The 20,924-nt window shown below is 37.3% G+C and overlaps 1 protein-coding gene across 5 annotated transcripts; it reads right to left on the bottom strand.

The window, feature by feature from the left end:
- Positions 1 to 1,032: 1,032 nt before the first annotated feature.
- Positions 1,033 to 19,384, bottom strand: LOC138404252 (uncharacterized). Of its 5 annotated transcripts, XR_011238260.1 has the most exons (8): positions 17,803 to 19,384; positions 10,834 to 10,979; positions 7,195 to 7,291; positions 6,374 to 6,580; positions 5,142 to 5,261; positions 3,361 to 3,471; positions 2,709 to 2,819; positions 1,033 to 2,000 (listed from the first exon to the last, which is right to left on the bottom strand). XR_011238260.1 is itself a non-coding variant. In XM_069507795.1 (7 exons), the coding sequence occupies exons 2-7, from the start codon at positions 7,232 to 7,234 to the stop codon at positions 1,741 to 1,743; spliced, it is 849 nt and encodes a 282-aa protein (XP_069363896.1). In that variant the 5' UTR covers positions 7,235 to 7,291; positions 17,803 to 19,384; the 3' UTR covers positions 1,033 to 1,740. The 5 variants fall into 5 exon arrangements, 4 of the variants coding, with proteins under 4 accessions (XP_069363896.1, XP_069363895.1, XP_069363897.1 ...); XM_069507795.1 differs by lacking the exon at positions 10,834 to 10,979; XM_069507794.1 differs by lacking the exon at positions 17,803 to 19,384 and having other exon boundaries at positions 10,834 to 11,147.
- Between the last annotated feature and the right edge of the window lie 1,540 nt (positions 19,385 to 20,924).

Raw genomic sequence — 20,924 nt, 5'->3', positions numbered from 1 at the left:
CTCCAACAGGTGTCTGCGGGCTGACTAGGAAGTGAAAAGATATGTTGCTAATAAAAACTGGCTTTTATTTTAATAAAAATCCTTTTCCACGCACAATCTTTTTTAAATCGTAAAGTACTGTTGTCAGTACTTTCCTACCATTACAATTTAGCCTATGAGAGAGGCTTATAAGCAATATTAAATTAACCTAAACTTATAATCGTATTTATACTTACGAATCGGTCCATTGACTTATCTTAGTTTATAGTTAAGAGACCTTATTGAAAGACACTTTGTTCTTGTGTTCTTTAAATTGCACTAGCTCTTTGTTGGTGTGTTCTTTGCATTGCACTAGCATTACACTTTCACTATAACTACACTAGCTCAAAAGGCTTAGGTAGGTTAGGTAACTAGATGTCAGGCCAGCTGCCGCGCGCACTGACGCAACGACCCCGACTGTCTGAAGCGGTGCTCTGACAGGTGTCTGCGGGCTGACTAGAGACAAGAGTCGAGAAAAAATGTTGTTGCTAATAAAAACTGGCTTTTATTTTAATAAAAACCCTTTTTCCCCGCCCTCTCTACGGCGTTGTTCCCATTAGATTACATGGGGTTATTCAAGCGGACCAACAAATTCCTGAAAAGCTGGCAACGCATTAGTGGTTCCTTTAGTAGGTACTGCAAATGTTCATGGGCCCCGCAAGCTAGTTTGCTCGCCACTTAAAAAAAATTAGATAGGTACAGTACGAGGCAGAAAGTAATATACATCGGCTTTTAGAATGAAATTTCGGTTTTGTAGAGCGTTGTCTCTGTCACTCATACCAATATGCCGTTTTGTCGGTCTCGGAACAGGAACAATTCTCTACAAATTTCATCTGCTATCTCCTTCTAAAGGTCGAAGGGACCTAGTCCATACTCGACGGCGGGAGTGTCTGCCGCGCGGTTCGTTCGTCAGTCAGCGTACCAGCTACCGCAACGACCCCGACTGTCTCAAGCGCTGGCGGGCTGACTAGGGAAGAATTAAAAAAAAAGAATGTGTCAAATAAAACAAAATAGTTTGTTAAAATTGCTTTTATTACACGACTGCAACTGCCCAAAATAAAAACCGGCAAGTGCGTGGCGAGCTACGCGCAATGTAGGGTTCCGTAGTCACAATTAACCTTGAAATACAGATATAATTCCTTAATCTGTGAACCCTACTTAGCCATGATAGTTTTCCTTTAAAATTGATTATATATACTGCTGTGATTTTTTTCACGTTCCTACCATTTGGCTGATAGAGGGGGACACACACACACACACGACGACGACACTTGACTCTAATAAAATTAGCACTTTAAAACATCATATTTTACAAACGGATCTAGAAATCGAAAAATGATGTTCCCATACCCACAGTATTTTTAAAAGGCCTATTCAGCGATACCCCACACTAGGGGGTAGACGAGAAAAAAAATTCATCCCCACTTTACATGTACTAAGGGAGCTAGCTACCTTAAAAAAAAATATTTATCACAATGTTATTTCACCACTTTGTCGGCGTGATTAATATTTATACCAATGCCAAATTACAGATTTCTAGCACTAAGTCTCTGAGATTAACCGAGGACGGACGGACGGACGGACATGGCGAAACTATAACGGTTCCTTGTTTACTACGGAACCCTAAAAAGGCTTGTAACCCTCGGTGCGTGAGCCTGACTTTTTACTTGTGTGTCTGTTTGTCACAGCAAATTTGCACCGAAATCCTAACTTTCTGGACTATTAAGTTAAAATTTGGTGCACATTTGAGTTTCTGTGACTCATCCCCGGACGTGTGACGTAAATTTGTGTGAATATTTCTGGTGGTAGTGTGATATTAGTTGTGGTTATTTGTGGTTCGTTGTCAGTCAGTTTTGTTGCATCTTCCAGCTTATATTCGAGAAATTTGCACCTTCTCCTTAATCTGAGGATTTCGAACTGCAGATCCCTAATTTTTCTCTCTGCCTCCTTAGAGTATGGCTTCGAAGTTTTCATTCTCGGAACTGTAAAATGAAAACTATGTGCTTAGTGGGAATTATTTGTAGTTTTAAATATTTAAATAATATATAACGCGTAAAATTTAACTCCTCACACGCCATTTTAAGTTTTTGTGTCAAATTTCATGTCAAAATAACGATTTTACTCCGTATTTTGAAGGTGAACCGTACTTTTGCCATGCCAGTTGACCCACAGAGTTAAAATAGCGCGTGAGGAGTCATTTTGTACGGACTGTAAGTAACTAGAGATGGGCATTATCGCCGGTTCACTACAGAGCACGGGTCTCCTCTCAGAGTGAGAAGGGTTTTTGGCCATAGTCTACCACACTGGCCATGTGCGGATTGGTAGACTTCACACACCTCTAAGAACATTATGGAGAACTCTCAGGCATGCAGGTTTCCTCACCATGTTTTCCTTCACCTTTAAGTGTAAAAGTTTATACGAATAAAAAAGATTTTTATTTATTTTATTTTATTTTATCAGTACCCTTGTTATAAATGCGAAAGTGTGTTTGTTTGTTGGTTTGTCCTTCAATCACGTCGCAACGGTGCAAAGGATTGACGTTATTTTTTGCATGGGTATAGATAAAGACCTGGACAGTGACATAGGGTATTTTTATCCCGGAAAATCAAAGGGTGATTTTTAAAAACCTAATTCCACGCGGACGAAGTCGCGGGCATCAGTTAGTAGAATATAACTCAAAAATGATTTACCTAGCATTTTCTTTGTGATAGCTAGATTTCTTTGAACTAGTTTGACTGTAGGTGGTTTCCTTTTGCCACAAGCACTATAACCATGGTCGTTCTCCGTACTGGCCACTGCAACTTCAAATACAAATCATCATGATCAACCCATCGCCGGCTCACTACAGAGCACGGGTCTCCTCTCAGACTGAGAAGGGTTCTACCATGCGGATTGGTAGACTTCACACACCTCTGAGAACATTATAGAGAACTCTCAGGCATGCAGGTTTCCTCACGATGTTTTCCTTCACCGTTAAAGCAAGTGATATTTAATTACTTAAAACGCAAATAACTTCAAAAAGTTAGAAAATCATAAATGTTCCTTACGGCTTTGCCTTAGTCGGGTAATAAAAGGAAAAGCTGACTGACTGACTGACTGATCTATCAACGCACAGCTCAAAACTACTGGACAAATCGGGCTGAAATTTGGTCCGCACTTATGAAGATAGCTATTATGATGTAGACATCTGCTAAGAAAGGATTTTTGAAAATTCTACCCCTAAGGGGGTGAAATAGGGTTTCAAATTTGTGTAGTCCACGCGGATAAAGTCGCGGGTATGAGCTAGTGTAACATATTTTGTTGAACTCTAAGTATAAAATATAAAACTCAAAAATGATTTACCTTGCATTTTCTTTGTGATAGCTGGTTTTCTTTGAACTAGTTTGACTGTAGGTGGTTTCCTTTTGCCAAAAGCACTATAAGCATGGTCGTTTTCAATGCTGGCCACTGCTTCTGCAAATACAAATCATCATGATCAACCCATCACCGGCAGTGGCATGCAGGTCATAGAGGCATAAATGCACTGCTTACCCCAGTTGTAATAGCTTAATGCAAATTTTACATTATGACCTGCCAGTAAACAGGTTCCTACCTAACTAATGCCTACCCTGGCTTCAAACCCTGTGCACGCCACTGATCACCGGCTCACTACAGAGCACAGTTCTCCTCTCAGAGTGAGAAGGGTTTTGGCCATAGTCTACCACGCTGGCCAAGTGCGGATTGGCAGACTTCACACACCTTTGAGAACATTGTGGAGAACTCTCAGGCATGCAGGTTTCCTCACGATGTTTTCCTTCACTGTTAAAGCAAGTGATATTTTAATTACGGTGCCTTTTTCCTCAGCCGCGAGAACTCTTTTTGAATTTATTGTAAGAACTACCTTATGCTCGCGACTTCGTCCGCGTGGACTGCACAAATTCCAAACCCTTTTTTCACCCCCTTGGGGGTTGAACTAGAAACTATAAACGGGTTGGCGATAAGCGGGAAGCGAGTGTGTAGTTTCGATAGTTTTGTCGCTGGGCTACAAGCGAGTGTGCAAGTGCGACGAGCGATTACTCGCGCCATTCGCCCGCAGTCGCTCAGTCCTGTGCAAACCTGCGCGCACATTACAAGTGTTCAAGCGAGCGAGCATCGCTGAATGAATATCGCTGAGCGAGTTTATTTTTGAAAGCTCGTCGCTCAACTACAAAATTAGTAAAGCGATTCGTCACCGGCAGTGTGAATAGTCAGAGAGCAACTTTTGATATATGCATCTCTTTCGTTTACACGGAATGTACATTTATTTTATTTTATTTTATTTTATTATAAAGGCACACAAAACAGGTTTCAGCTATAAATGGTCCAAATAAAAATAAAAAACAATAGATTAAGATCTAAGCGGTAACCCTTAATATGTGTACACAACAATTCTTAAATAAATAAATGCACTAACTAACTGATAAGATACAATTTATAAAAACACAGAAAAAAGAAATACAAGAAAATTAACTATGAAAAATATACTTAAAGTGGAGAAGATGCAAAATGTTGATAAATATGTTTTTTAAATATGTTCAAATTATTATTAAAAATGTCAATATTATAGTTAGCTGTGAAAAGATCATTGTACAGGCGACACATACGGACAACGGGATTGTAAAAGGATGTATTGTTCTTATATACACTAAGGGCAAAAGGTCTAGGGTTTCTAAATCGGACATTATAATTAATATTAATCAACGACAGCAATACGGGAGAATATATTTTGGAGTGAATAATCCTATGTAGAGATATTAAATGATAATACTTCCGGCGAAATTCTAAAGTTTGTAACCCAAAGTGTTTCAGTCTGTCGTGGTAAGGTGTGCGCCTATGGCCGAAATGATGCCTATAAGATAAAATGCGAATAAATTTCTTTTGTACGCTTTCTAAGCGATGACAATGAACTGCATAGTACGGAGACCATATTACAGAATTATATTCCATTATACTTCGAACCATGGCTTGATAAAGATGTATCGAGCTAGAAGGCTTTTTAAAATTCCTCGTCGATCTTAAGATAAATCCGATATTGTGCGTTTCTTGAGAGAAAATCGCCGATAGTTGCCGACCACTGCCTAAAATTGTCTGTGTAGAATACATACCTCGATCTAGTGACAGTATGGTCATATCAATCAGTACGTTAGTATTGTCTTCCACTGGAATCCTCTCACTTGCACTTGTCTGTTCTTGTTGGCCACAAACATTTGGTTCAGGACGTGAATCTGAAAATTATTATTTATTCAAAATGCAAATATGCAAAATATCTCTGTACCAAATTTCGTCAAGCAGATCATTTCGTTAAACAGGTTGGGTATAGTCATCCGGTACGTGCGCACGGGACTGGGAGGGGGGAGGGCCACCCCCCCACTTTCCCCCTTGCGGAAACGCATAGTTTTCCAGTAAAATTTTTTTTTGTAAAATCATAACGGTCAAAATTCACTATCGTTTGGCAGGAGTAGGGGAATTGAGAGAGAGGGATGGGGGATGTTCCCTACCCACCACCATGCACCCTTCGCCGCATGGTGGGGCGTCCCAAGGTCTCTGCAAGAGCGAGCGGAGCGAGCTCGGGACTTGGGGGCACCCCAACTTGGATGGGTTAGGTCAGAAGGCCATCCCGCCGCCCCTTCGTGGTTGGTTATTTCTTTTTAAACCACCCAGAAAAAGGGAGCTCCGCCAAGCGGGGCTCCCTTTTTCTGGGAAATCCCTCTCACACCCCCGTACGCAGGTACCGGATAACTATACTTTAACCCGTTAAACAGTTATAAGCAAGCAAATAGACAAACAGGCACACTTTAGCATTTATAATATTAGTATGGATTTTGGCACAGAGTTAGCTTGCTTCCCGGAAATAGTTCTGGACATCATCTAGTAATAAATATAGATAAACTAGCCTATGCTCGCGACTTCGTCCGCGTAGACTACACAAATTTGAAACCCCTATTTCATCCCGTTAGGGGTTGAATTTTCAAAAATCCTTTCTTAACGGATACCTACGTCATAATAGCTATCAGCATGCCAAATTTCAGCCTGATCCGTCCAGTAGTTTGAGCTGTGCTGAGCTGTTGATAGATCAGTCAGACAGTCAGTCACCTTTTCCTTTTATATATTTAGACTAGCTTATGCTCGCGACTTCGTCCGCGTGGACTACACAAATTTCAAACCCCTATTTCACCCCATTAGGGGTTGAATTTTCAAAAATCCTTTTTTAACGGATCCCTACGTCATAAGGCTCTGTCTACATGCCAAATTTCAGCCTGATCCGTCCAGTAGTTTTAGCTGTGCGTTGATAGAACAGTCAGTCACCTTTTCCTCTTATATATTTAAGAATTCTTACCTGTCAAATGAAGTGAAGGAACTGCTAAGGCATTGAGTCTATTGTTACGGTTGTGATCTTTTGCCTCAAAATGTATGTCACAAACGCGTTTATCCTTATAAACGTGACAGTCTGCAGACGTTTCAAGTTTTCCTCCACAAAGAGTTACCCAAGTCTTGAAGCGCTCAGGAAACTTTTCTTGACTTGGGAATCTATGCATTGGAACACCTGGAAAAAGTTGAAAAAACAATAATTCATGTGCTGAATTTTAGTATGATGTTTATTATCTACTCTATATCAGAAGTGCTTCGAGTCTTCCAAATTTTTGTCCAATCTATTCTTGAACTGGTTCACAGAACTTGACATAACCACATCCTTAGGCAATTTATTCCATATGTGAACAACTCTGTTGGTCAGAAAGTGTTTTAATGGATTTGACGATGGCAAAATTGATATTGTAGCTTCATATCATGTCCCCTAAATCTTGGATTGCTCCTTCTCGGAAACATGCTCTCAAAATTTGGGACATTATAATAATTATTTAGTATTTTGTAAGTTTCAATTAGATCGCCTCTTTCTCGCCTGCTTATCTATATTTTGTATTTCTTTGAGAACTTTTAAATAAAATATACATACCTAGGTACTTAAGTTTGAAGACTAATAAATTTACATTATGTTTTGAGTAAGTTAATGGTTTTAGAAAAGATGTTTGTAAATTAAATCGTAGACTAATATGGTGGAAGGTAGTATAATAATATAGTGGTGTGCAATGTGTTTCAAGACTTAGGGTTTCAAAAAATTCAGTGCTATTTTACTTGATTTACTATGACTATGAAGCTTACCGGCTGTCCGCTTGCACCCAAAGGCGCAAGAACATGGCATTTTGCTAGAGTATACCTATCAGGCACACTAGTATCTAAACAGCGTCTTTTTGTGAACCTGCAAATCACAATGCACACTGATAAAACAAGGTTACTATCCCACCCTGCGATCCCACCGTTGGCCAAGATCACAAGATCACGCCAAGATAGCGATTTTACTTATTTTGCTAACAGCGGTTTTAAACACAGAGTACATTGGTATTTTTTAAAATACCGTTCACAGACCAATAACATATACCGTTTGCCTCAGAAACACACACAGATCACTATATACTATGATACTAGTCTGAAACACAGAACAGAACACATGCAGAACACTACCTATTACTGAGACAGATTCAACGCAGATGAACGAATAGTGGTCACTCAGCTGGCTGCTACGAATACCTATTACCTACCTACTAAAGTACCGGCAGCTCAGACGAGACCGGCGACCGGCATTAAAATAATAATACCTTGTTAGAGCAAGCTAGGTGTATAAAAAGGAGCAAGTCTGAAGAGTAATAGAGATATAAACACAGTTTTTTGTCTTTGTCATAGTTTAGCTTTTTTTGTTGGGCATGTTGTATTTTGTGCCCAACAAACCTCTGTGTTAGTAATTTATTGCAAATATTACGAGTTTTTATTTAGTTTTCTGTTTTAAATTTAGTATTGAAAATGTCTACAAGCCATTTATGGTGCATAGTTGTAGCGAACGCAAATTATAAAACATAACCTTTCATACGTAAGTATTATTTCTTTTGTTGTTTTGTCTCTTTCGGGTATACGCGTCTGCCAAATTTACTTGATTCTTAGTCTGACACCGGCAGCGAGTTGTCGGCATTTCTCGGCCTCTTTTAAATCGTGAATACTATCTCTATGTCCTGGTACTTACAGGAAGTACTTATACGTAGTACTAGTACACCATCCTGTGTCTCCAACAGTGCCCCTCTGTCAATGTCATTCAAGTGCCAAGAAAGCCTTGTCGCACTGTATAACTGTTGGTTTAGTTTGGCTCTCTTTGGTCTTTGGTTTTATTCTTCAAGGCCTTAAAGGACTGACGTCCAGGGCTGTAACATATATTTAAAAAAAATTGATTCTTCAAATACATGTCAAATACCTACCTACAAAATTCCAAATTCAAATTTATTTCATAGATAAGTAATATATATTACTATATAATATTTATATATATATATATTCAATTATTCAATAATATATAATATAATATTTATATATATATATTATATATTATTGAATAAGCAGGGTAGTAAAGTGAAATTTCAAATTAAGACCTTGCAACACTGTGACAGCCAGCCTTTGCAAACTTCTGCGACCGGCGCGGCGTCCTTACTACTTTTCAGCCATTTTGAAATTGAAGTGGTGTTTTGTATGGTCTTCCTTTTTTACTTTGTTTGATTCGCACTTCACTATTAGGAGGTCTTTCATTTAATTTGGAATAAATTCCATGTTATATTGTGTAAATAAGTGGCACGAAGCAATAACAAAATTGAAAAATGATGTAAAGTGTAAATACCATGTGCCGAAGCCCGAAGCAAAGGTGCCGGTTCATTTATTATTTTGAGCTTTTTCTACAGTAAAAGCTTTTTATTAATTAACTTTATAAAACACTCCAAAATGTCAGCATAAATTCCTAAGCTTCGTCTTTTTTAATATTGATGGAAAGGAATAACTGCAGCGTCTCTTTTTGGCTTCTTTTTAGGAAAATATATTTTTTTTTAATATTTTATTATTAAGGTATTGACAACCTTATCCTGAACTGTGTCACACTAATCATTAAATCCTCCTCAACTTGTAAATTTGTATTTACCTTATGGTGTACAATAAAGCAATATTTCATTCATTCATTCATCTGCATTAGTTCAGGGGTTGTGTTGCTGTTAACAGAAATGATTGATGTTACTCAATTAAAGTGCTCCTGCTCACTTCACTCACAAAAATGTAATACTGAAGTCTTAAGTGAAGTTAGCAGATGGTGAAAACAGCTTCTGTTAGCACTTAAACAGGGTAATGTTGCAAATTATAGCCTCAATAGCTCAACGGGTAAAGGAGTGGACTGAAAACCAAAGGTTGACGGTTCAAACCCTGCCTGTTGCACTATTGTCGTACCTACTCGTACCACAAGCTTGACGCTTAGTTGGAGAGGAAAGGGGAATATTAGTCATTTAACATGGCTAATATTCTTTTAAAATAAAAATTCAATCAATAAAACATCTAAAGTGGTTGCGTTGTGTTCCTTCTCAAGAAGATTGGGAGAAATGGCTAGACAGTTGTTACAGTTCCTGTATCACTTTGACATTGTTGTGTTGTTGTGGTTTGATGCTTTGACATAGTTGTGTTGTTGTCGTTCGATGCTTTGACATTGTTGTGTTGTTGTCGTTTGATGCTTTAGCGCATGATGGCAATGATGCAGTCTACAGTTCACGGCAGAAAGTAATGTACATACCTTTAGAAGGAGATAGCTGATTTGTGAAGCATTGTATCTGTCGTTGAGGCCGACAAAACGTCATAAGGTATGAGCGATAGAGACAATGGTCTACAAAGCCGAAATGTCATTCTAAAGGCCCATGTACATTACTTTCTGTCGCGTACTGTATCTTATCATTGTTATATTGTCTTAATCATAGCAAGCCTATCTTGCAATAATCTTGAAATAATTAATATGTTGGGAGAAGAAAAAGATCATACTCATGTGAAATAAAAAATTAAAAAAAACTTTGTTACATAAAAATATTTATTAAAAAAATTAAAATTATACAAGAAACAGTACAATAGTGTGTTGTCACTAGTCGTGTTTGCCATTTTTGTCTATCTATCAAATGAAACGTGGCTTTTACAACTTGCTTGTATAGGTAGCATGTCATTCCTATGAAGTCCCACATTGAAAATATTGAATTGTTCTTACAATTTTCTGTGATGTAAATATTGGTTCTTACAATTCCTACATTCAAATGATAATAAATTTGTTGGGAGAAGAAAAACATCACAGTCATGCGAAATAAAAAATGCTTCATTGTACTCACATCAAAATATGAATAAAAACAATTTAAAATTAAACAAGAAGAAATTGTATTATAGTGTGAAGTGTGGCTTTTACAACTTTCTTGTATGTAGCAGTATGAAGTTTCACACTGAAATGTTGAATTGTTCATACAATTTTCTGTCATGTATGTATTGGTTCTTACAATCCCTGTATTCAAATGATAATAATTAATAAGTTGGGAGAAGAAAAAGATCATACTCATTACTCGTGTGAAATAAAAAATAAAAAAGACTATTGTACTCACATCAAAATATTTATAAAAAAAAAATTAAATTATACAAGAAACAGTAGGTACAATAGTGTCTTGTCACTAGTCGTGTTTGCCATCTTTGTCTATCTGCCAAATGAAGTGTGGCTTTTACAACTTGCTTGTATAGGTAGCCATGTCATTTGTATGAAATCTCACACTGAAAATGTTAAATTGTTCTTACAATTTTCTGTCATATATGTATTGGTTCTTACAATCCCTATTTTCAACTGATAATAAATACATTGGGAGAAGAAAAAGATCATACTCATGTAAAATAAAAAATAAAAATAAACTTTATTGTACTTACATCAAAATATATAAAAAGTTCCAAGAAGCCAGAAGTTCCGGTTTGAAGTCCGTTAATGTCCTCCGTTCCTGTGAGGTCTCAGGTTGTGCAGAGTCCAAAACATTCCTCTGCTCCTGAGTTGTTCCACCAGTGGTGTTAGAAAGGTTCTGTTGGTTTGGAAGATTATCCATACAGTTCCCACGAGTAGGTACACGGGATATAAAAGGTCAACAGCCGCCGGCAGAGCCCTGATACCGACCGAAGAGATACTTACTACCTCGATTCGCCCCGGTTTCGAGGAGACTCCGTTCGAGACTGACCAACTTTTCTTATAAAGTGTTTTAGATTTATCACTTGCGAGTGTGTTAGTGTGTTATGGTCAGTTCACATTATTCCAGTCCAGTAATCCAGCGAGTTAATCCAGTCCAGTGCTGGACTGGATTATATCGTCCACATTATTCCAGTCATTCAAAAGCTGTTAGATCGGTAACACTATAGTGACAATGCTTTCAAGAAAGGAGTTTAGAAATTGTTTTAAAACTGTTCAATTATTACTGTTAGAAGAAGTAACTGATGTAGTTGAAGAAGAACTAAAAAGAAAAAAGCGGATTTGGGTGAGAAACTGGATAAGCGAAAGAAATGTAAAAGGAGGCTCAACAATGCTTTTGCAACAGCTGAAATCAGAAGATGCCTATGAATATAGATTGGCAATGAGAATGACAGCAGAAAATTTTGAGGAGTTGTTATCATTAATTTCAAACAATATTCAACGTAACGATACATTATTAAGAGATGCCATACCTGCAAAATTAAAACTAGAAGTCACTCTATCCTTTTTATCTACTGGAAATAGTTACAGAAGCCTCAGTCATCTGTTTCGGTTGCCAAAATCATCTATATCGCAAATCATATCAGAAGTTTGTCAAGAAATAAAAAGGGCATTAAAAGATCACATCAAGGTAACTAATTTTCTTTATTATAATTTCCTCATACTTAACACTATTTCACATTTAAGCTTGATTGAAAGCATTCATAATAATATTGGCGTATTCTGTATCTTCACACAATAAATTAAGTGAATCATCAGTGGCTTGGGTGTCTGTAGTAGATGCTGGACTCATTGAAAATGTATTAGAACTTGGACCAGGCGCTTGTAGTATGTGAGAATAACTCGTATTACTAAATCTCAAATCGTTCAGTCTACATTTTGTTACCACTTTTTGTATTTCTTCTTGGCCTAGGATAGCCTGTTCTGTGGAAAGTTTTCTTAATTGCGTTGCAATGTATTTTCCAAAGATATCAAATTCATCTTCCTCTCTTTCTGAGTTGGAGAAGTCATTTTTGATCTCCTTCATGTTTTTGACAATTGCAGATAACTCTGTTAATCTAGACTTCTTCTTTCGTGGTTCCGGTGCAGAAGTTTCCGGTGTAGGAGTTTCCGGTGTAGGAGTTTCTGGTGTAGGAGTTTCTGGTGCAAAAGCGGAGGGATCGTCATCAGCCCGCACTCTAGATTGAGATTCTGTATTTTCCTGAAAATAAAATTATTATTTTATTACAGGTACCAAGTACGCCACTCGAATGGGGACAAATCGAGAAAGGATTTCGGAATAAGTGGAACTTTCCCCTTTGCTACGGAGCGATTGATGGAAAACATATTAAAATTACGGGCTCCAAGGAGTATGGAAGTGTGAATTTTAATTATAAAAAAGATAATAGCATTGTTTTAATGGCACTTGTAGACCACGATTATTGCTTTACCTATATCAACGTAGGAGCAAATGGAAGTGCATCTGATGGTGGTATTTTCAAAAACTGTTCTATCTATAATCAATTGGAAACTAGCGGCTTTATACCAGAAGGAGGGGTAATTGTAGCTGATGCTGCCTTTCCATTAAAAACATACATGATGAAACCATATCCTGGGCCCAATTTAAGTTTTGAAGAAAAAATATTTAATTACAGATTATCACGTGCCAGACGCATTGTCGAAAATGCTTTTGGAATATTAGCAAACCGATTTCGAGTTTTCGAAAAGGCTATTTCGACAAAGATAGATACTGTGGATCACATTGTATTTGCAGCTTGTTCTCTACACAACTGGTTACGAAAAAAGTCGAGCGCTTATCTAACTACTTGTTCTGTTGACCGCGATGATATTGATACCCACAGTTTGATTGAAGGTATGTGGAGAACTGACGTACGCGGTTTAAACAGTATCACACAGCAAGGCAGTAACCATTCATCGTTAAGTGCAAGAGAGAAAAGAACACAGTATACTAATTATTTTGTGAACGAAGGGAAAGTACCGTGGCAAAATAATATGATTTTTTAAAAAGTAGGTAACTGTAAATTTTATAGTCACTGGTTGTAGACGAAAATTCATTTCAATTTATCATTCATTCTAAATAATCTTAGAATTATATAATTTCATTAATAAATTCTGAATAATTTAATTTCTTAACAAACAAACCTGTACTTTTCTTTTCACCATTGCATTTCTTATAAATGAATTGAACTCGGCGAACCATTTTATCTTCGGCTGGTAAACATCACCACTAGCACCAGAAGTGGAGGATTTTTTAATCTTGTCCAGTTCAAGGTAGTATGTAGATCGCATACTTTTTATTTTATTTTTTACATCTTCTACAGTAAAACCTTCTATTTGCATACCCTCACAAATTTTTTGCAGGGCGGATTGGCGCATGCCTTTGTGTTTATAAAATTCTGAAGTGATATCCCACAGACACACATGTTCTCTATACAAAGAAACAAACAGAAGAGTTTGGTTTTCAGTTAATTTCATTGTTAGGAATTAGCTATAGAACTCCACAAAAAACAACAATGCGTGTTCACTGTAAAACGTGTAATCAAGCACTGGATTGGCCGTTCACACTATTCCAGTGGCGCTGGAATGGGCGAGCTGGAATGAAAAATAGACCGTCATTCCAGTCACTGGACTGGATTGATCACTGGAATGGGTACATTCCAGTGCAGGTTCACATTGTTCCAGTAGCATTCCAGCACTGGACTGGAATGCTGGACTGGAATGCTACTGGAATAATGTGAACCGACCATTACGGACAGGCAAGGTGTGCAGACAAATATGGAAGTGATGGAAGACGTTGAAGTTGTTTTTTCGCCTTCAGTTCTTTAACTGGCTTATTTAAGGCCTCCTACGCACTGGCGACCATAGACGCGGCCAGGCCGCCGCGGCTATGGTCGCCGGTGCGTAGGCAAGCGCGACATGTGGACGGCCGAAAAATTTGCAGTCGACTTCATTGGACTTTATTGGAGTAATCATTTGATGCTAAATCCCATAAACCTCTTCTATTTTCAACTTCAATTATGAACCTTTCCGTGTCGAAATTGGCCATTGTAAAATAATCACTCTGTAGCTAGCTACACGTCTGGTCGCCGCGGCCGATGCGGTAGCACTGATGAATTTTAATACAGAAGTGATGTTCTCGACGGCCACGATTGGTCGCTGGTCGCGTGGCATCAAATTGGACGCCGCGGCCAACGGTGGCCGCTGGTCGCTGGCCGCTAAGTGCGTAGGGGCTATAGCGATTGCCATATAAAGTCCAGAATTCACTGGCCGCCGCGGCCAGGTCGCGGCGACCATGGTCGCCAGTGCGTAGGAGGCCTTCCAAGCGTCTGCTTCTTTCTTTTTATCTTTTTATGGTTTACGTCCTTCGGATTCCATATGCACGGTTCACTTTGATATGCCTCGAGAAAGGCCATAGTTTCGTCGTTTGACTACTCAATGATCGATACGTATAGGTACCATGTCATTCTACTATGAAGACTTCATAGGACTAACGTGTTCTTTCCCACGTGATATACAAACACGCGGGCTAATTAGTTTCGCCTCCTCAATGATTTCAATTTCAGGCGACACCTTGCTTTTCTGTTGCAAGTCTGAATTTGTATGAAATTTCCTTTTTGAACTATTTGGTGTGATAGTAATTCTGACTGGGGTTTCTCCAAAAATGATCAATTGGGGTAGATCGAGCACTATTCTAATGTAATTTGCTCGTTTCTCTTTTTTGTTGCTTGTGTTTCCCCGCGCCGCCTGTGAACTAGTCCCTGGTGTACCAGATAGAGGCCTATATTTTAAATAATGTGTTAATGTATTAACCTTGCTTTTCTGTTGCAAGTCTGAATTTGTATGAAATTTCCTTTTTGAACTATTTGGTGTGATAGTAATTCTGACTGGGTTTTCTCCAAAAATGATCAATTGGGGTAGATCGAGCACTATTCTAATGTAATTTGCTCGTTTCTCTTTTTTGTTGCTTGTGTTTGCCCGCGCCGCCTGTACTTAAGTTTAGCGACCATTTCCTCCAACGTAGCTATATCGATCATAGTGTAATGCATGCTAGAAGCATGAATAAAAGCTAAGCTATTCTCTAACCTGAGTACTTCTTGCACTAAGTCTTCTACGTTCTCACTAGTTATAACTAACAGCTGTGCCAATTTGGCATACTTGACTAAACTATATTCTCTTGCAACATCACTTTTTTAATATTAACTCCATGGTCGAATTAATCCTACCGACTGCGTCAATTACGTAAGCGGCGTTCCAGGGTGGATAAAGAGAAACGAAGGCTTTTTACTAACTAACTTTATTCTTTACTGTCTAAGTTACAATACTAAGTACTTAGGCTAGATTAATGTTACCTTAATACTAACTCTCTTGATTTTATATTGGTTTCCCCTCTACTATTCTTAAGTTCTGTCACTTTTGCACCAGAGATCACGTACGGAAGTGACTGCAGACCTTGATGATGCCATGTGCCGGACGTGATGAGATGGCGAATTTCGATACGAAGCTGGACTGCTGGACGACATGTTAACTCCCCCGGCGGTGCCTGGGTTTAGCTGTATCCGTAACTAGCGCCATCTCCTTTTCATTATATCATCTTTATTTATTTTCGCGATGTGCGTGCAGTGGTGATTAAGTCGCACGATACAACTTTTGACATCTGAGTTACTATCGAGATCAAATTCTCATTTTTGTGGTCTTGGTACACATTTTTTTTTTTTTTAATTGTACTTTTGAAATTTTGACATTGAAACACTAGGTTGCTGGGTCTGTCATGTTGTTCCATGACATGTAGTCTTGTAGTTTAATCTTGAACAGTGCTAACACAGTTTCTGTTTGAAGATCTTTTAGTGAATCACGGTACGTGGTCATTTCAGTTTTGGTAGTTTCGTAATTGTTTAAAATACAGCTGCTTTCCAAGGAAGTTATCTCATTCTTCATTGATTGTAGTTGTCCTAACCATTTGTTTCAGTTTGTTGAAACTCTAGTGCCGGTGTATCTGTAAGATCAGGGGCTGTAACTAGGACCACCTCCAGCATTGTATGTTTCGGCACGAATTAAAGCAGACTTCTTTCTTAATACGCTTTTCAGTTCTAGGCTTTTAGCGCTACGGAAAGCTTCACCACAATTACTAAAAGAGGCTTCAATAGCTTTCCAGCAGCTTCTCCTTCTCACACTCACTATCACTCAGTTTTTTTAAAGCTGATTTTGATGTAAGAAATTGTTTTTTACACCAAAACTTAAGTGAATTAGATTGAAATACATCCTTACAGTTTCTATCATTTTGAAATTCAAGGAATTCTTCCTAGATTTAATCTGTAACTTTGACAGCATCCGTGCTAAAAGGATTGCGAATCAGTTTTTGATCAACTTTAGTTTCAGTTTCGAAATATTCTGGCAAGTAACGATTGAATTCAACAATCAACATTTGCAGATGATTCAATGTTTTCTGGTATGTTTTCCCTATCAGCGACATACTTTTCGTCATCCGCTAGTACTTTTAATGTCGCGAATGAAAAATATTTGAACGGTTATTTTCAAAAGGGCTCAAGTCCACTTTCCTAAACGCAATTTTTTTTACTCGTTTTCAATTGAAATTGATCATTTACATCATAAATTTTTGATTTGCCTGTCATTATTTTGTTTATGTTTTTACAATAATTATAAATCATAAATCTTGTTAGTTTTATAATGTAATCAATATTTTTTTCTTTATTATGGGCAAACAATTCAAAATCTACTATCGTAAATATTGCTGTTTTTAAAAATTCGTGAAGGTATCTCTTCTCAATATTTTTTTAATCATTTCATGAATTATATGCTTTACATCCGTTAATAACTGATTCAAATCACTGCTGGGATAGCAAAGCCTACGTAAGCCTGCATATTCTCGGAATTTTATAAATTCGCCCCCATCTCCATCTGCTGCTGTAAGTTTATTTGTGCATATATGGCACCCCTTGAAGATTTTACTTTTTAATTTCCTTAAAAAATTAACCATTTACATATTCTAGGGTATAAGGGCTACCTACCTTGACTCTCCTTACACCCGGGAACACAGCAATGTTTTGCTGATCACATGATTACATGATTACCCAAGTAAGTCTATAACACACTAATTAACTAATAATACAAAGAGTCCTTTAAAGTACCTAACTTCCTTTAGAGTACCTTTACTTAAAAAAGGTTACTAGACTATCTTTAATTCTTTTGAACACAATGAAAAACAATTGTAAAATTTATGATTACATAATAAAATTATAATTAACTTTTGTAAGGTTTTGTACGATTTTTATGTATAATTTCAGTTTTATTCTTTTTAATTATTTCAACATTAGGATCAATATCCTTAATTACTAAATATGGTCCTTTATACAGTGGATCCATTTTGTTGGTACTCTCATTTCTAACTAAAATTAAATCATCTTTTTGGTAATTAACTGGATTTTTATCATAACTTAATTTTCTATCAATCAATCAATCAATCGTTCAGGGTGCGCGTCCTGATGTAATGTTTTTTCTGGGAAAAAAAGCCATTTGTTTGCTGTAGGCAGTGGCGTGCAGATCATAGAGGCATAAAAGCACTGCTTACCCTAGTTGAAATGGCTTAGTGCTCATTTTTTATGATGACCTGTCATTAAATAGGTAGTTAGCTACCTAATGCTTACCCTAGGTTCAAACCCTGTGCACGCCACTGGCTGTAGGCCACGCGGGCGAAGCCGCGAGCAGAAGCTAGTTTCTAATATTATTTCATCAGGTGTTGCTGGTCTTGTGCCACTACCAGTTTTATGTAGTTCTGTTTTGTAGCTGCCAAAACTCTTCCTGGCATTTATTTTCATACTTTTCCATTGTATTTTGAGCTGGCTTAGTTGCCTTGGTCGGTCATTTAGCTCATTACCTAAAACAGAATATAAGTATATTTCTACGGCTATACTCACGTATCTAGTCGACGTTAGCCCGACTAGTTTCGAACCCATCCGGGGTCCTTTATCAAGGGGGTCATTTCGCGCACGCGTCGCATTTAAGACTGCGCGCCGCGCGTGCCGCTGAACAAAAATTTCGCTTTGCATCCAGCCACTTGGATGACAAACCGAAACTGCGCCTGTGTGTGTGTTGGAGCACCAACAAGAAGTTCTGCCTTCGTGGAAATATCAGCAGCGGAGGTACATAATTCCCAGATGCGGACACAAAGGACAGCTGTCGTAAGTTGACCTCTGTTCCGTATGTTTAGATAGGAACTAGTAAAAAAATCTAGAGGTGCTCAACTCAATTTGAGCTTTACGCACTGCCAGTTCAGACTGAACTACAGGAGTAATCGCTACTTACGGTTTTAAAAGGATAGTAGTTTTCACGGGTTCACACACGAGACCATAGTCTCAAATCAAACATCATTCATTAGAACACAATACATATTTATTATGAAAATAAAAATCAATCACAAAATATGACAACTGACAAAACACTGTCCGTTAGACAAATGAACATGAGACACAATTATATTATGTAAACAAGTGACACAACTTATTATATCAATTTACAAATGACAACATTATGAATAAAATACACAAAAACACAATAGTATTACTAAGGCAGGGTAATACAGTTTTAGATTATAAACAAAGTATAGGTACACGAGTTATTCAAATAAGCATATACAACGCACATATGCTGCACATGATCACTTACCATTAAGTTTTAAATATAAAAGTTTATACAATTATAAACACGAACATTAATACAACCTAAAGTAGTTGGATCTCATAGGACTCAATCATATATTTAAACTTTAGATCTAATAGTTGTAAGTTATTAAGTCACATAAAACCTAATCAGGTTAACAAAGACTAAACAGTAAACGTCGGCTATGTACGATACGATTATCGTTCACTCGAATGTTAACACTTAGTTTAAACGACGACTGAACGAAAATGGTTGTGAACCGACGCTTATTATTCACTCGAAATGGTAACAGGCTTGATATAAAATGTTAACCGACAGTCGATATGTATAAAAATATAGAACACCGTTCTACCGCATCAGCCGGTCTGAATACGGAATCTTAGAGCCTATACTGCTAACACAAGGTCTGCGACGCAGCCTTCTTTACTACGTTTCACTTTTAATTTAATTAACTTGAGTGTCGCTACACTTTTATAAACACACTGCCTGTGAAATAAAGTATGATTAGCTATACATTCATGATTAGTTATCAACTAAAAACCAATACACATAATGATTAGTACGTAAGCATTAGATTTTTTTTTTATTTTTATTTTATTATAAAGGCACACAAAACAGGTTTCAGCTATAAATGGTCCAAATAAAAATAAAAAACAATAGATTAAATCTAAGCGGTAACCCTAAATATGTGTACACAACAATTCTTAAATAAATATATGCACTAACTAACTGATAAGATACAATTTATAAAAACACAGAAAAAAGAAATACAAGAAAATTAACTATGAAAAATATACTTAAAGTGGAGAAGATGCAAAATGTTGATTAATATGTGTTTTAAATGTGTTCAAATTATTATTAAAAATGTCAATATTACGGTTAGCTGTGAAAAGATCATTATACAGGCGACACATACGGACAACGGGATTGTAAAAGGAAGTATTGTTCTTATATACACTAAGGGCAAAAGTTCTAGGGTTTCTAAATCGGACATTATAATTAATATTAATCAACGACAGCAATACAGGAGAATCTATTTTGGAGTGAATAATCCTATGTAGAGACATTAAATGATAATACTTCCGGCGAAATTCTAAAGTTCGTAACCCAAAGTGTTTCAGTCTGTCGTGGTAAGGTGTGCGCCTATGGCCGAAATGATGCCGATAAGATAAAATGCGAATAAATTTCTTTTGTACGCTTTCTAAGCGATGACAATGAACTGCATAGTACGGAGACCATATTACAGAATTATATTCCATTATACTTCGAACCATGGCTTGATAAAGATGTATCGAGCTAGAAGGCTTTTTAAAATTCCTCGTCGATCTTAAAATAAATCCTACCAGTTTGTTACATTTGGCAATTATGTATTCGTAATGATCTCTAAACGTCAATTTGTCATCAAATATGACACCAAGATCCTTAGCCGATGTCTTTCTTGTGAGAGTTTGACCTTTCAAAGAGTAATTAAATTCAATCTTCTTAGACTTTCTTTGAGTAAAGCTGACCACAAAACATTTATCAATATTAAGACTCATACGATTATCGGTGCACCAGTCAGCAACAGCGTTCAAATCATCTTGAAGACAAAGAGCATCATTTATATTGTCAATTGATTTGAAAATTTTGAGGTCATCGGCATAAAACAAACTCTCACAATGTAATTTGTCTACAAGATCATTGACGAATAGGTTAAAGAAGAGTGGACCTAAGAGAGAGCCCTGCGGGACACCCGAGGTGATAATGGTTGCAAGTAAATGGATACAAGATTAAACATTAGCTAGAACCAATATAAATAAAGGTTAGTACATAAAGGTTAGCACATAATGGTTAATACATAAGCTATCACATTAAAGTTATTTAGATATGTGGGACCTCTCACTATATGACTTCAAAATGGCCGACGGAAAAGTTCAATTCAAAATGGCCGCCGGAAAAGTTCATTTAAAATGGCCGTCGGAAAAGTTTACTTGTTACTCACTAAGAGACACTGTTAAATAACTATTAACACTTGGGGGGAGCTATATGGTTTAAAAACCTGTTGATCGCAGCGGATATCTGAAGCTCTCCACCCGTTGCTGTTGCGAACCCCTCACCACTGTGACCCTTA

The sequence above is a fragment of the Maniola hyperantus genome, chromosome 26, assembly GCF_902806685.2.
Source record: "Maniola hyperantus chromosome 26, iAphHyp1.2, whole genome shotgun sequence".
In the NCBI taxonomy this organism is placed as follows: domain Eukaryota; kingdom Metazoa; phylum Arthropoda; class Insecta; order Lepidoptera; family Nymphalidae; genus Maniola; species Maniola hyperantus.
Note: the sequence above shows the minus strand (reverse complement) of the source record. Positions and strands in the feature narration are given on the sequence as shown.